The sequence below is a fragment of the Elephantulus edwardii genome, unplaced genomic scaffold, assembly GCF_000299155.1.
Source record: "Elephantulus edwardii isolate Elephantulus edwardi_28Jun2011 unplaced genomic scaffold, EleEdw1.0 scaffold00131, whole genome shotgun sequence".
Lineage (NCBI taxonomy): Eukaryota > Metazoa > Chordata > Mammalia > Macroscelidea > Macroscelididae > Elephantulus > Elephantulus edwardii.
The window spans coordinates 7,071,896-7,086,608 of NW_006399881.1; the positions used below are offsets into that span (position 1 = coordinate 7,071,896).

The window sequence follows — 14,713 nt, forward strand, 5'->3', positions numbered from 1 at the left end:
ACAGCTCTGTGGTAGCCGCCTTCCACTATTTTTCACTGCATTTATTATACTAGCAAAAGGTTCTTTATAAACCACCACAAATCTCTTCAAAGACCTGGAGAATAAATACACCTTTTCAGTATGATGAAGTATTATAGGCAGCAAAGTTGTTCTTTATGATTTGTAATTGTTTATTGATGAATGATTTTCAAGAGTTTAATGAGATTGGATTTAATTATGCATGGACTGGTGAAGTGACCGTAAAACAGATGTAGTTAATGCCCTTAATGGAAATCTGTTCCCAACTATTAACACAAATTAGATTTCCCTTAGCTTGAAAAGATTAAAATAATTACAATAATTAGAGTATAAAGAGGTAATGTTTGTTGGTTAAAATCTAGAGAGCTTATTCTCTTTTTTAAAAAAGTAAGCTTAATTTTGTGCATTTATTTTTATTGTTGATTGCTATCGAATCAAGCAGGATTCATAGCACCTCTATGAAAAAAAGACCTGAAATCTTTTGATAACTGTCGTTTCTCAAAGTTCATAGTTTCCAGAGGCATGTTGCTTAGGAAGTGGTTGCTACTCCTGCAACTACACCTGTCTTAAAATGGGAGCTCCACTAAATACTGTCCACCTTGGGTAACCATTATGCCATTTGAGACTCCAGTGGCACAAGGTTCAGCATCCCAGCATCCACAGTTTAACCTCAGTGTAGCATATTGACAGAAGAGTGCTCTATTGCTTAGAAGAATGTTCCTCCAAAATAGAACCACCACCTTTTAAATACAAAAGCCCTCAACCAGGTCTTGTTGCTCTGGCTGGTTTTCAGAGGCAGCTAATCGCATGGGAGGAGATTATCCATCCTCCTGCAGAGTCGCTGGTGGACTTGAATCCTGTGCCTTTGGGATTGCAGCGCAGCTTCTTGCCACTAGTCCACCTTAGAATGCTATTATGTATTAGTTATTTATTGGAATAAAAAGGGAAATTTGATTTCCATATGTCATTTGGATTTTATGAAAAACTTATAGTGGACAGGGTTTTTATCCTTGCTGTTGGGATTTTTGTGTTTACTGGCTGTTTTCCCATGCAGTTGTGTTTGCCTTTTTTTTTAAATGTGTACAAGAGGAAAGTAAGGTTTAATGTAGCCTTTTTATATTTTGTGACATTTAGGCAGAGCATCAGGGAAAATATCCATATGCAGAGGGAGAAAAAAAGAGTAGATTAACAAAGGGACTTCATAGAGTGAATTAGACCAGTAATAGACATGATATTAGAATACAGGTTTTGACTGTACTTTAATTTTTAAAATTGCCTAAACTGCATCTCATTTGAGAATATTTTTGTCTTTTTTAACTTACTACTTTTGATGGGGACATTTTCATAATTTATTTACTAGTTAATAAATACATGCTTTAAAAAATAGTTTAAAAAGAAAGTATGAACCAGAAGATACTATATATACAAATGTAAAAGTGAGTGTCATCAACTCAACTCCTCCCTCTTGAATCTAGAGTGACCCATAGCTGACCTTTCATAACATTTCCAAAGCTGTTAAGTCACACAGAAAGAGACTGTCCATCTTTTTCCCTTGGAGCTGCTGTTGGGTTTGAACTGCCAGATCAGTGTTTGTCTTTGGGTTAGCCGTGCACCACCGCAGAGTCCTTATCTGTGTGTCATAGTTCTTTTCAAAAGACTAAAATTTCACATTATACTATTTTTACCTGAATACATACCTTTTTTCTGGAAAATTATCACATTTTTAACTAAAAATTATACAGTGAGGGGATGCTAAGGTATATTTCAAAAGATAGCAAATTTAAACACAAATTTCAGGAATGAAATACTACATCAGAGTAATACCACAGCACTCTCATGGGGTGAAGCATTGAGTAGGGTAGGGAAAATAATTAAGCCAGTATCTAATTTAAATAATTACCCAAACTCCACTGAGTCAGAACCAACTCAGACAAGTCGATTTTAATAAGTACCCAGTAAAAAAAAATAATCAGAAGCTTTTATGAGTTTATTTTATCTTGGGAGAAACAGGCTATAACAAATTTAAGAAAAAGATACTAGTTGATTTCCCATTGTGGAAATACCAGTTTATATAGTAGTGCCTTAAAAAAATGCTCTTTCCCCCTCTAAAATGGTTTGGGAAACTGTATTTATTTGGAATGGACTTTGTTGTTGTTGTTGTTGTTGTTATGTGCTGTCGAGTCGCCTGCGACTCATAGTGACCCTATTTACAACAGCCCTAAACTCCGCTCTGTCCTGTGCCAGTCGCACTGTCTCCGACACTCCCTTCCCAATTATCCCAGTCACTGAATCAGTCCACCACATAGAGGGCCTTCCTCTCCTGCGCCGTCCCTCCACCCTCCCAAGCATGATGTCCCTCTCCAAGGACCGGTCTCTCCTCACAACATGTCCAGAGTATGTTAGACGGAGCCTCAGAATCCTTGCCTCCAAGGAACCACCCAGTTTAACCCTTTCCAGGACAAATCTGTTTTCCTAGCAGTCCATGGTATTCTCAGTACTCTTCTCCATCACCACAGCTCAAAGGCATCAATTCTCCTTCTATCCTCCTTGGTCATTGTCCAACTCTCTGATGCATAACAGGTGATTGCAAAGACCATGGCCTGTATCAGACGCACCTTAGTCTCCAGAGAGACACCATTGCTCTTCAGCGCTTTGGAGAGGTCCCTAACAGCAGACTTTCCCATGGCAATGCGCCTTTTAATTTCCTGGCTGCTGGTGCCAAGACTGTTGACTATGGAGCCAAGCAAACTAAAGCTGTGAACAATCTCAGTCTCTTCACCATCCATCCTGATGCTGCCAGTTGGTCCAGTGGTGAGAATCTTTGTCTTCTTGACATTGAGCCTCAGTCCATATTGGAGGCTGCAGTCATTGACACTCTGCAGCAGGCGCTTCAGGTCCTCTTCAGTTTCAGCAAGCAGGGTTGTGTCATCCGCATAACGCAGATTGTTGATAAATCGTCCACCAATCTTGACCCCACATTTCTCCTCATAGAGCCCAGCCTCCTGGATAATCTGTTCTGCATATAGGTTGAAAAGGTATGGAGATAGGATGTATCCCTGGCTTACGCCCTTCCCAATTTTGAACCATGCAGTGTTCCCTTGCTCTGTTCTGATGACTGCCTCCTGGTCCAAGTATAAGTTTCGCATTATAATGATCAAGTGTTCTGGGATTCCCATTCTTCTCAGAGTCTGCCATAGTTTGTTATGATCTACACAGTCAAATGCCTTTGCATAGTCAATGAAACACAGATAGACATTCCTCTGGTATTCCCTGTTTTCAGCCAAGATCCATCTAACATCAGCTACAACATCTCTAGTTCCACGACCCCTTCTAAACCCAGCCTGGACTTCTGGTAGCTCTCTGTTCCAGTCGTTTTTGGATAATCTTCAGTAAAATCTTGCTTGCATGTGAAATCAGTGGGATTGTTCTGTAGTTTCCACATTCTGTTGGGTCACCTTTCTTTGTGATAGGAACAAATATAGATCTCTTCCAGTCAGTTGGAATAGAGAAGCTAATTTTTACTTTAACCAGAGAATATCTATTAACCCCGCCCCTGAAGTAGTTTTTTCTCTATGACTTCTAGGTAACAAACAAATAATATACACACCCCAAGTGTCTCTCCCTCAGTAAGATGAATTTTTGTTTTGGGTACTTAGATAATTTATTCCAAAGGGCTACCTTTAAATATTTCTATTTAATATAAATGTACTTCAGAGTCTACTTTTTGATTTGTCTTTAGAATAAAGCTGGTAACATACTGAGAGAATCCCTCCAGGTGTGAGTCTCAATTCTTTGAATGGAAGAAGAAATACTAGATTTAGGAGAAGAGCCGAAAGCCCATTTAGACTTAAGTGCAGAGGAGTAAGATGTGTGTAAGCTTGTTAGTGTCGTTTTGGGCTCAAAGTGAAATGTATGCATGAAGTAATGAGACATTTTCTTTTGTGACCCATAAACAGGTTTAAGAGAAAGAATTTAAGCAATAAAAGCATTCTTTGAATAAATTATAGTTTTCCAATATGATACTTACAGGAAGATTTCCTAGAGAGCTACTATAGAGTAAATAAATGTCTAACTCTAAACATGGGCTTGGCATTAGGTAAGCCTTCAATAATTATTATCTATACATTATAATCATCATTTAATAACAATACCTACAAATCAGGTGAGTTCTTAAAGAATATACAGATTCATAAAGTATACCGCTGGGATATAATTATACTTGACAGCATTTATTTAAAGGTACATTTAGGGTGAATACTATGATTGGTGCTAATGATTACAACTTTATTAATGATGAAAACTATTTTCTGAGAGGAAGATTTATAAGTGATTATTTCATCTCTTAACACAGATCCAAAATCCTATTCTGAACTTATTACTGATAAACTGATATGGACAGTATAAGAAATTTTTCTTTTGCTGCTTTCTAATTATACTCTTCTGTTTATTACTCCTTAATTTTTTTTTCAAGAAAGTATAGGCTTGCTAAATTTTGTGCTTTTATGGCCATTTGGGAGTAGACAATAATCAAGGCAAAAAATATTTCTTTTGCATATTGAGTGTTTCTAATGGTGTTTTGTATTTTTTAAGTGAAAATTGTTTAACTTGGATTTTTGAGGATTTTATTATAAAAATAACAAATGTTTAATTATCTTTGATCTGAAAAGGAGAACTCAAACCCTTGTGTCTATATCTAATTTCTCCTGTTAATTATCATACATATTTTATTACATATAATTTCGTGCATTGATGATAAGAGGGAAGTTAAACATCTTTTTATTTAGCCTTATTGCTGTCTTAATTAACATTAATAAGTTATTTTCTCAGCAAAACAGATTAATATTTAGTTAAACATTTGCAAATTATTCTAGGATTGCTTCTAGCTATTCCACAGAGAGACAGATGTCACATGATTTGGTTGCTGTTGGCAGGAAAAGTGAAAACTTTCATCCAGTGTTTGAACATCTTGACTCAACTCAGAATATTGAAAACAAACCTACAGGAGAATTTACTCAGGAAATTATAACAATAATCCATCAACTTAAAGGTTGGTATATTTTACGCATACATTAGGGATAACACAAAAATAACATGCCAGCTTTTCGTGAAGATAGGTAAAGATGTTTGCTGTAATTTACTAGGAAATCAATTTTAGAGAATACTGTTTTATGCAAATTTTATTGCTTTACATATGTCATTCTAATAACCTTGTACTTCTACTCATCAATTTGAAATTGTAAGTTAAGGAAGGAGTTGCTGGAAAAGAAAAGTGTATGGAGAGTAATAAGAAATAATAGCTGATATTCTAACAGAGAAAAAAAAACCAATAAGCAGCAGATAAGAAACTCAAGAAATTTTAGCATCTGGGTCACGTCATGATACTCTTAAAGGTCCTTGATGGCATAACTGGGACTCCATGACATAAAGATGATGCTTGGTGATCATAAAAAGATCCTAGTTTGATTTGGCATACCTGTTTATGGCACTGGAAAATTGTACAATAAATTATTTAAAGATTTATGCTCACTTTTTGTGTTCATTTTAGTTTCTGACAAATTCTCATTAATTCGAAAATTCGGTCATATAGAGCAATCTACCCAAATTGTAGATAATTAAACTAGAAACCTTTAAGAATTTAAAAACATTATCGATTTCTTAGTAGATACTTGCAATTAATCTTATCTTCCTAAAATAGTTTTCATAACTTATTATCTCTGCTTCCCTCAAACTAAGGCATACATTTACTTTACAATAGACCATTTATCTGAACTAGTTTACCTCCATCAACTCTACCCCTTCTTTGCCAACAGAATTATGATATTTTTTTTTCCCTCATGCTCCAATCAAAAGCTTGTTCTTTTTTTTTTTATATATATATATATAATGGAGAGTTTTTGCTGGGTGGTTTGTTGTTGTTGTTGTTTTTTCTTTTTTCATTTGATGGGAAATATAATTTCTGGCAGAAAGGGAGGTGATTTTAGAGAAAAGTTCAGGAAGTTGTCCCAAAACTAGCATAGTAAAATGGGGTAAAGGATTGCTAATATAGCATTCTGATTAGTCAAGTACATTATCTTTTTTCTTGTACTTTTAAAAACCTGTAGCTTAGTGGATATTTGAATGTTTTCATGAGTTAAAGTCAGATCACATTAGGAAGCCTTCTGAATTGTATATGTGTAACATTAACCTTTGAACTGATTGTTTTGTTTTGTTTGTTTGTTTTTTATTTTATTTATTATGTGTGTACCGTCAAATTGGATCTGACTGGTACAGGAGGCGATTGTTCTTCCTTCTTCAGCAGAGCATCTGGTGGATTTGAACCGTGAACTGATTGTTTTTAATTTTTCAGAGTTGTTAGGGTTCACTTTTACCCTAAGTGAATGGCAGAGCTATCTTTATTTCCTAGATATAGCAACATTTTACTGGAGAAGGAAGGTTCTTATTTTGAGAGGGTCTCCTACCCCTTCAGACAAGTAAGCAGGCATACCAAATAGAAGTAGAATCCCTGTGTTACTAAATCATGATTTCACTATGGGCTTTGGGCCTGGGAGAGCACTTAAGTACTATGAAGAAATCTAAAATAGATTTTAGAGTCCACATATTTTCAAGAGAAAATAGCTTGGATGTCTACTAAAACAATCCCTCTTTCCTGTTTTTATATACTCTCAAGTGGAATTACTTTACATTGAGATAAAACCTTTTTTTTCTTTTTCAAGAAGATTATTTTCCAACACATGGCATTACTCTACATGAACGTTTTTCAAAATTGCAAACTACACAAGATGTACATGTGGATGAAGTTAAACTGAAATCAGGTCCTCAGATTCACAGGTAATGCTTTAATGTATATAAATAAACCCTCAAAAGAGATTCAGGAAAGTCTTGTGTCTTGAATTTACTCTTCTGGACTTAACTATTAAGTATTACAACTCAAGCCTTGAAGTTTGTCTTCAGTACCTTCAGCTTAAACCTCTTGCTGAGTTGGTTTTTAAATTCAGGTGAGATAGACTCAGGATCAAATTTTGGTTCTTGTGAATTTATCTTCAGCTTGAGCTTGAATGGGAGTAGCTGATAGTCTGTTTCACAATCAGCTAACATTGTGTAAATGTTTAAGACACAATGTTTGGTGGAGCTCCCCGATTAAAACAAGCTTGGAAGCAGGATTGGCATCCACTTATGAAACAGCTTGACTCTGGAAACCCTATAAACTTGGAGAAACGAAGAAAGTTATACAAGTGTTCAGGTCTTTGGTTTATAGGGTTGCTATGAGTCATCTACAACTCGATGGCACTTAACAACAACATTGATTTGGCCAGGAGGGGATACTTGGAGAAGGACATCATGCTTGGAAGGGTGGAGGGACAGCGCAGGAGAAGACCCTGGATGAGACGGATTGATACAGTCATTGGCAGTGGGGCTAGGTGTGTCGGAATCAGTGAGACTGGCTCAGGACAGAGCAAGCTTCAGAGCTATGAGTTGCAGGCGACTGGATGACACATAACAACAACATTGATTTTTCTGTGTGTGGAGTAGTTACATACTGACATTATCACTGGAAGAATGAAAGACACTTGTGAAGCCAATGAAATTGTGGGGTTGCTTCATGTGGTCAGTAAGTATTTGGAGGGCAACTGGATGAAAACATGTATTTTGGCATTTGGCCGAGCAGGTGGTACAGCCTATTTTGTGAGCTGCATCGAATCAAAGATAGAATATAGTATGTCACTGGAGTAGAGTTTAACATGACAGAATGAGTTGACTTGAGAACAGTTTAGGAGCTCATGGTGAAGTGTTCAGCTACTAACTGAAAGATTGGCTGTTCAAGGCACTCTGGGAGAAAGATGTGGCAGTCTAATAGCCTTGGGGACATTATGGCACAATTTTACCTTGTCCTATAGGATTGATGTGAGAGTCAGTATCATCAACTCAGCAGCAATGAATTTCGATATTTTGTAGGGCAGGTGGGTAGGTAAGCTATAGTGTTCACAAGATAGGTATGTTCTAGGAGAGACTGCCAAATGGATGAAAATCATCTGATAGCATATTTCTTTTGCTTTTTCCAAGGGACAGAAGCTTGATTTCAAATTCTATCCTGTAGTGAATGGAGTAAAATTATAAATACAAAAAAAAAATTTATAAATACATAATGCAGTTTTAAATTTTATCCTTTTATTATTTTAGGATAATAGATATGTCTTTGACTGAGCTTCAGAATAAACAAAGTATGGACTATGAATCAGGTCAGGTAAGTAAATCCAATTTTGGATGAGGTATTATTATTGGTATATTGATACACTGAAAGGGCATTGGTGATAGTAGAAAAAGTTAAGATAGATGAGCAATAAGGATTTAAGACCCAGAATTCTGAGATTTAAAAATCTAAGGGATTTTGATTATCAGTGAGATTGAAGAAAGAATATTGAAAAAACAGGATAGCTTTATGAAATTGCCACAAAATTACAGCCTTTAATAGTCATTGCATTACTGTGTATAGCTTGCAAAAAGTAAGCGTGGTACCTATATTTCCAAAGCAGTCATATAATCTATTTTTAAATTGTACATAGAATGAATACATATATGCTAAATTTTATTTTTTGTAATTTCCTTTCTGTTTACTGTTACATATACAAAAGATCCTGTGGAATACAAACTAGTACAGTAATGGAGATAATATGAAATTTCTTTGTTGTCCTTGTTCAGTGCCCTCAGCTAGCTCTCCCCTTTTTAATATTTCTTTGTTGGTTTGAAAAATTAGGTGATAAGATAGAGCTGGAAGAAAACTGGCTTTTTTTTAGGATTGTCTCAAGTTCTAGAACTGTTATTTTATTCATTATGTCTGAGGAATTTTTATAGAGGAGAGATTTTAATATATTCCTGATAGGGTATTATTTTTTCCACTTGTGAAAAGGTTACAATTTTTATTGAACTTACAGAGAGAAATTGGTTTATTAAGTAAATGATAGAGAACTTTTAATCATCAAATTAGTACACTCACTACTAGTGCAAAGTATTTTATCATCTTTTCTGGTGGTCTTATCTTGTATTTTAACATAGTTCCTATATAGTATATGCCATTTTATACGCTTCTTTTTACTTAAGCCATAAAAGCATTTGTTTTATATGAACTTCCCATGACCTTTTAAATGGAGATTTTTGGTTTTAATTAACTCTTCAGTATATCTCCATGTTGTTACTTAGTCTTAATTAACATAAATTAAATTATTATTCCTTTGAGTTAATTCACGATATTTTAATTTTTCCTTCTTTAATTTTTTTATTGATATTTTATTGTAAATTTATAAAGAACTTGGATTTCTGTATTCATTCATTTTTGCACATTTTCCTCCTTGACCCCCACCGCCAGTTCGCTTTTTTCTTTGGAAAAAAAATTGTCTTCCTGCCCCTCGACCACTTTACTTATGCAGCTCTTATTCTAGACTCTTGTCATAATACCTAATCATATAATCCTTTTATACAGTTCTCTCCCTCGTCTTTTTCAATGTCGTGTACATTATTTATCCCCTCTTTTCTTAGTTTTCCCCCAACCCCCATGTCAGTCCTGTTTTATAACAGTGGTATTATGCAGTATTTTTCTTTTTGTGACAGATATTTCATTCAGCATAATGTCCTCCATGGCCACCCATTTTATATAATACTTCATATTAGTTCTTTGTTTTTCAGTCTTGCATTATATTCCATTATGTGAATATACTACAGCTTCTCTATCCATTCATTTGTTGATGGGCACTTGGCTTGTTTCCAACTCTTTGCTATTGTGAGCAAAGCAGTAGTAAACATGGGTGTGCATATATCTGCTTGGATGGCAGTTCTGGTTTTTTTAGGGTATATTCCCAGTAGTGGAATTGCTGGATCAAATGGTTTTCTATTTGCAACTTTTTGAGAATGCGCCATACTGCCTTCCAGAGTGGTTGCACTATTTTACACTCCCACCAACAGTGAATAAGGGTTCCAGTTTCTCCACAACCTCACCATTATTTGTTGTTTGTTCTCCTTTAATTTTTTTTTGTTTTTGTTTTAATTTTATTATTTTTGTGTGCGTGTACCGTCAAATCAGATCTGACTGGTACAGGAGGAGATTGCCCCTCCTTCCCCGGCAGAGCATCTGGTGGATTCGAACTGTGCACCTCTGGGATTGTAGATGCAGCTTCTTGCCACTAGGCCACCAGAGCTCCCCTCTCCTTTAATTTTTTTTAAAGCATTTAAGTTACATCAATTTTTTGTCACTTTAAATATATTTGGAATATTTCTCATTTCTTGGGGTTAAATTTCATAAATGGGAGTTCCAGCTCAATGTTACAAACCTTTCTGACTGCATATTGTTAATTGAATCTCAAAATAGGTTATCAATTTGTACTACCATGTAAAGGATGAGTACAAGATAGTTTAGGACTTTTGCTAAGGATTTTATTTGATTTGAGATGATCTTTGTGACACTAACAGTAATATGAGTTGTTTATCTTTTGTCAAAATTTCTCAGAGTCCAGTTAAAGTGATAGATCCAAATGACTTACGACATGACATTGAGAGAAGGAGAAAAGAACGATTGCAGTTTGAAGATGGACAAATTTTTCAAGTAGCTAGTGCCTCGGACAGGTAATTAGGGTTTAAAAACATACTGTTATCAAGAATTTTTCTCTTTTTTTCGTGTTAAGATAATTTTTTTAGCGTGGGAATTAAATTTTTTAATTATCTTTTATTATTATTATTATTATTATTAATTTTAATGAAAATTTACAGAGACTTTGGATTTCCATTCATTCATTCATTGTTGCACTTTTATCCCTGCCCAACCCTTCTCCCCCCAGTTCGCTCTTCTCTTTGAAAAGTAAAAGAAAAATTCTTTCATATAATCCCTCCCCCCAAGTCCACTCCTCTATGCGGCCTTCATTCTGTACTCCTGTCATGACAATAAGACCTAATCATTTGTCCCTATTAAACAGTTCACTCCCTCATCTGTTTCAGTGCAGTATATATTACTTATCCCCTCTTTTCTTAGGTTCCCCCCAACCCAGATGTCAGTCACATTTTACAACAGTGGCACTATGCAGTGTTTGTCCTTTTGTGACTGAGATATTTCACTCAACATAATGTCCTCCAGGGTCACCTATTTTGAATAATATTGCGTGAGTTCCTTGTTTTTCAGTGCAGTGTAGTATTCCATTGTGTGAATATACCACAGCTTCTCCATTCATTTCTTGATAGGCACTTAAGTTGTTTACAACTCTTTGCTACTGTGAATAAAGCTGGGATTAATATGGAGGTGTCAAATTTATTTTTCATGTTTACATGAACTCTGTTAAAATGTTTCAAAGTTATTCAGTAACCATCATATGCTATTTGATTTAAACAAGCAAAATAATTATAGAGTACTAGTGAATACTAAGATTACCACTGGTGGCCTAGTGGTAATCCCAAAGACACGTAGTTCAAATCCACCAGTTACTCTACTTGAAAAGGATGGTCATTCTCCTCCTGTGCAATTTATGGCCTCTGAAAACCTGCTGGAGGGTCAGCTATGAGTCAGTTCTGACTTGATGGCACACTACAACCAACAACAAAAATAATTCTACAGAGGAGTGTAACAGGTTTTCTCCATTAGGAACCAGGCTGTTTCTAGACCATTTTGCTAAACTGATTGAGATTCTGCCCTTTGGACTCTAGTTATTCTTTGAATAGTACAAAATTTTCTAAGGTCATTATAGTTCTCTTTTGGGACCTTTCTTGGATGCCTGCCTATGAAACAAGGCAGAAGGAGTAAAAAGTGTAGGGGAAACAAAAGTCCATTTCTCACCTCTGCCAGGTTATAAACAGTTTAACTTTTGGCAAACTTGCTTAATCTCTGCATCTTCTCAATTTGAAAATGAATGAGAATAACCATAGTTATGACAGGAGAAAGTTATAAATATTAAATCTTTGTTTTGCTCTACTGACCCTGTTCCTCTTTTTAGGGACTCTGAATATTTTAGATTGGCCCTCATTGTCTCTAGTTCTGAAAACTATATGAAATCCTTAGCAGTTCTCAGACCTTATATCATTATGTTGTTATAAGCCATCAAGCTGCCTGCAACTCATAGTGACTCTATGTACAGTAGCTTTGAAAACCACCCTATCCTGAGCCAGTCTCATTGTCTCCAACCCACTTCCATTACCTATTTACCGTGTCAATACTCCTCATCCAGGATCTTTCTCTCCTGCGCTTCCCTCCATAATGTCCTTCTCTAGGGACTTGTCTCTCCTGGCCACATGCCCAAAATACGTGAGACGGAACTTCAAAGTCTTTACTGTCAAGTAGCAGCCTTCTTCTCCAGGACCACAATAAAATTTACAGTTTGTACATGATTCTTATAGACTATTTGTATCTCCCCATATGTGTCAGAGACCTGGACAATGACTAGGGAGGATACAAAGAGAATTGATGCCTTTGATCTGTGGTACTTGAGAAGAGTGTTAAATATACCTTGGACTGCCAGGAGAGGAGAACAAACAGATTTGTCCTGGAGAGGGTGAGACCAGGCTGCTCCTTGGAGGCAAGGATTCTAAAGCTTCATTGGACATACTTTGGACATGTTGCAAGGAGGGACCAGTCCTTCGAGAGGGACATCATGCTTGGGAGGGTGGAGGAACAGCACAGGAAGGGAAGACCCTCTTTGAGGTGGATTGATTCAGTGACTGGGGTAATGGGGGTGAGTGTATCGGGGACAGTATGATTGACACACGATAGAGCAGGGTTTAGGGCTGTTGTAGATAGAGTCGCTGTGAGTCACAAGCAACTTGATGGCACAAAACAACAACAAATATAGAAGAAATACCCAGAGTTACTTGTTTTTCCATAGACCCTTATATCAGATGACTAGATTTTTTTTCTATGTATCACTAATATCCTTTAATTTTTTAAAAAGTTGTTAATTATTTCATTTTGTTTGAAGTCACAATCAACACCCATAGTAGCAGCAGTCAAGAAATAAGAAAAAAACAATAAACGTATGACCAGATTTTTATGTCAAATTTATGACTACACTAGCTCTCTGTCAGTCAAAATACATGGAGCTTATTTAAAACTGTAACTGATACTAATAATAAATTTGAGACTAATTAAACAGTAAAACTACTAGTTGAGGCAGAGTAAACAATTGAAAATAATAAAGTTAACACCTTATTCATTGATAGTCACCAATTTTTAATCTATGGTAAATATATGACATGAATATGCCCATGATCAGTTGAGAAGAGGTCGTGGCACTGACATTATTACCAATGTTTGGTGGATCTTGACAGAAAGCAAAGAGTACCAGAGGAATGTCTGTGTTTCGTTAACTATGCAAAGGCATTTGACTGTGTGGATCATAACAAATTGTGGTTAACCTTGAGAAGAATGAGAATCCTAGAACACTTGGTGGTGCTCATGTGAAACCTATACTTGGACCAGGAAGCAGTCTTCAGAACAGAGCAGGGAAACACTACATGGTTCAAAATCAGGAATGCATCCTATCTCCATACCTCCATACCAGTGTATATGCAGAACAAATCATTTGGGAAGCAGGGCTCTATATGGCGTCAGGATTGGAGAAAGACTTTTCAACAACATACTTTATGCATATGACACAACCTTGCTTGCTGAAACTGAGGATAATCTAAAGAGCTTGCTGTACAAAGTCAAAGACTTTAGTCTTCAATATGGATTGAAGCTCAACATCAAAAAGATAAAGATTTAAAAACAAAATTAAAAAAATAAAGAAAAAGATTCTCACCTCTGGATCAATGGGCAGCACCATGATGGATGGAAAGGAGATTGAGGTTGTTAACAGTTACAGCTAGCTTAGCTCCACAATCAACACTCTTGACACCAGCAGGCAGGAAATCAGAAGACAAATTGCATTGGGAAAGTCTGCTGTCAGGACCTCTCTAGAGTACTGAGAATCAATAATATCAGTCCAGATACTAAGGTGCACCTAATCCAGGCCATGGTCTTCACAGTTACTAGCTATACATCAGAGAGCTGGACAGTGACAAAGGATGACAGAAGTAGAATTGATGCCTTTCAGTTGTGGTGCTGGAGAAGAATACCATGAAATGCCAAGAAAACAAATAGGTCTGTCTTGGAAAGAATGAAACCAGGTTTCTCCTTGGACGCTAGGATTTTGAAACTCCATCTCAAACTTTGGGCATGTGATCAGGAGGATTGGTCCTTGGAGAAGGGTGTTATGCTTTGAAAGGTGGAGGGACAGCACAGGAGAAGAGGACCCTAGATGAGATTAATTGATACAGTAACTGAGGCAATGGGAGTCAGTGTGTTGGGAGTCATTTGAGACTGGCTTCAGAGCTTTAGTACATAGGGTCGCTATAAGTTGCAGGTCACTTGACAACACATAGCAACAACAACATATATAGATGTTGTGTACTGTAGGGTCAGAACTGACCCATAGCTGAACCTCTGGTGGGTTTTCAGAGGCAGTTAATCACACAAGAGATTACCCATCTTTCTCCCACAGAGCAACTGTTGGCTTCGAAATGTATGCCTTTGAAATTGCACCAGAGCTCATACATATATGTATGTGTTGCTGTTGTTATGTGCCATCGAGTCACTTGCAACTCATAGCGACCCTATGTACAACAGCCCTAAACTCCGCTCTGTCCTGTGCCAACCGCACTGTCTCTGACACTCCCATCCCAATTATCC

At 36.4% G+C, this 14,713-nt stretch overlaps 1 protein-coding gene across 1 annotated transcript in view; it reads left to right on the top strand.

The window, feature by feature from the left end:
• The window catches only part of LOC102871799 (chromosome unknown open reading frame, human CXorf23), a 122,324-nt gene that overhangs the window by 12,220 nt on the left and 95,391 nt on the right, over window positions 1-14,713 (top strand). Inside the window, exons 4-7 of the mRNA XM_006893825.1 lie at window positions 4,890-5,065; window positions 6,732-6,846; window positions 8,197-8,260; window positions 10,514-10,629. Of these exons, the coding sequence (XP_006893887.1) occupies window positions 4,890-5,065; window positions 6,732-6,846; window positions 8,197-8,260; window positions 10,514-10,629 (471 nt within the window). The remainder of the gene's footprint in view (window positions 1-4,889; window positions 5,066-6,731; window positions 6,847-8,196; window positions 8,261-10,513; window positions 10,630-14,713) is intronic.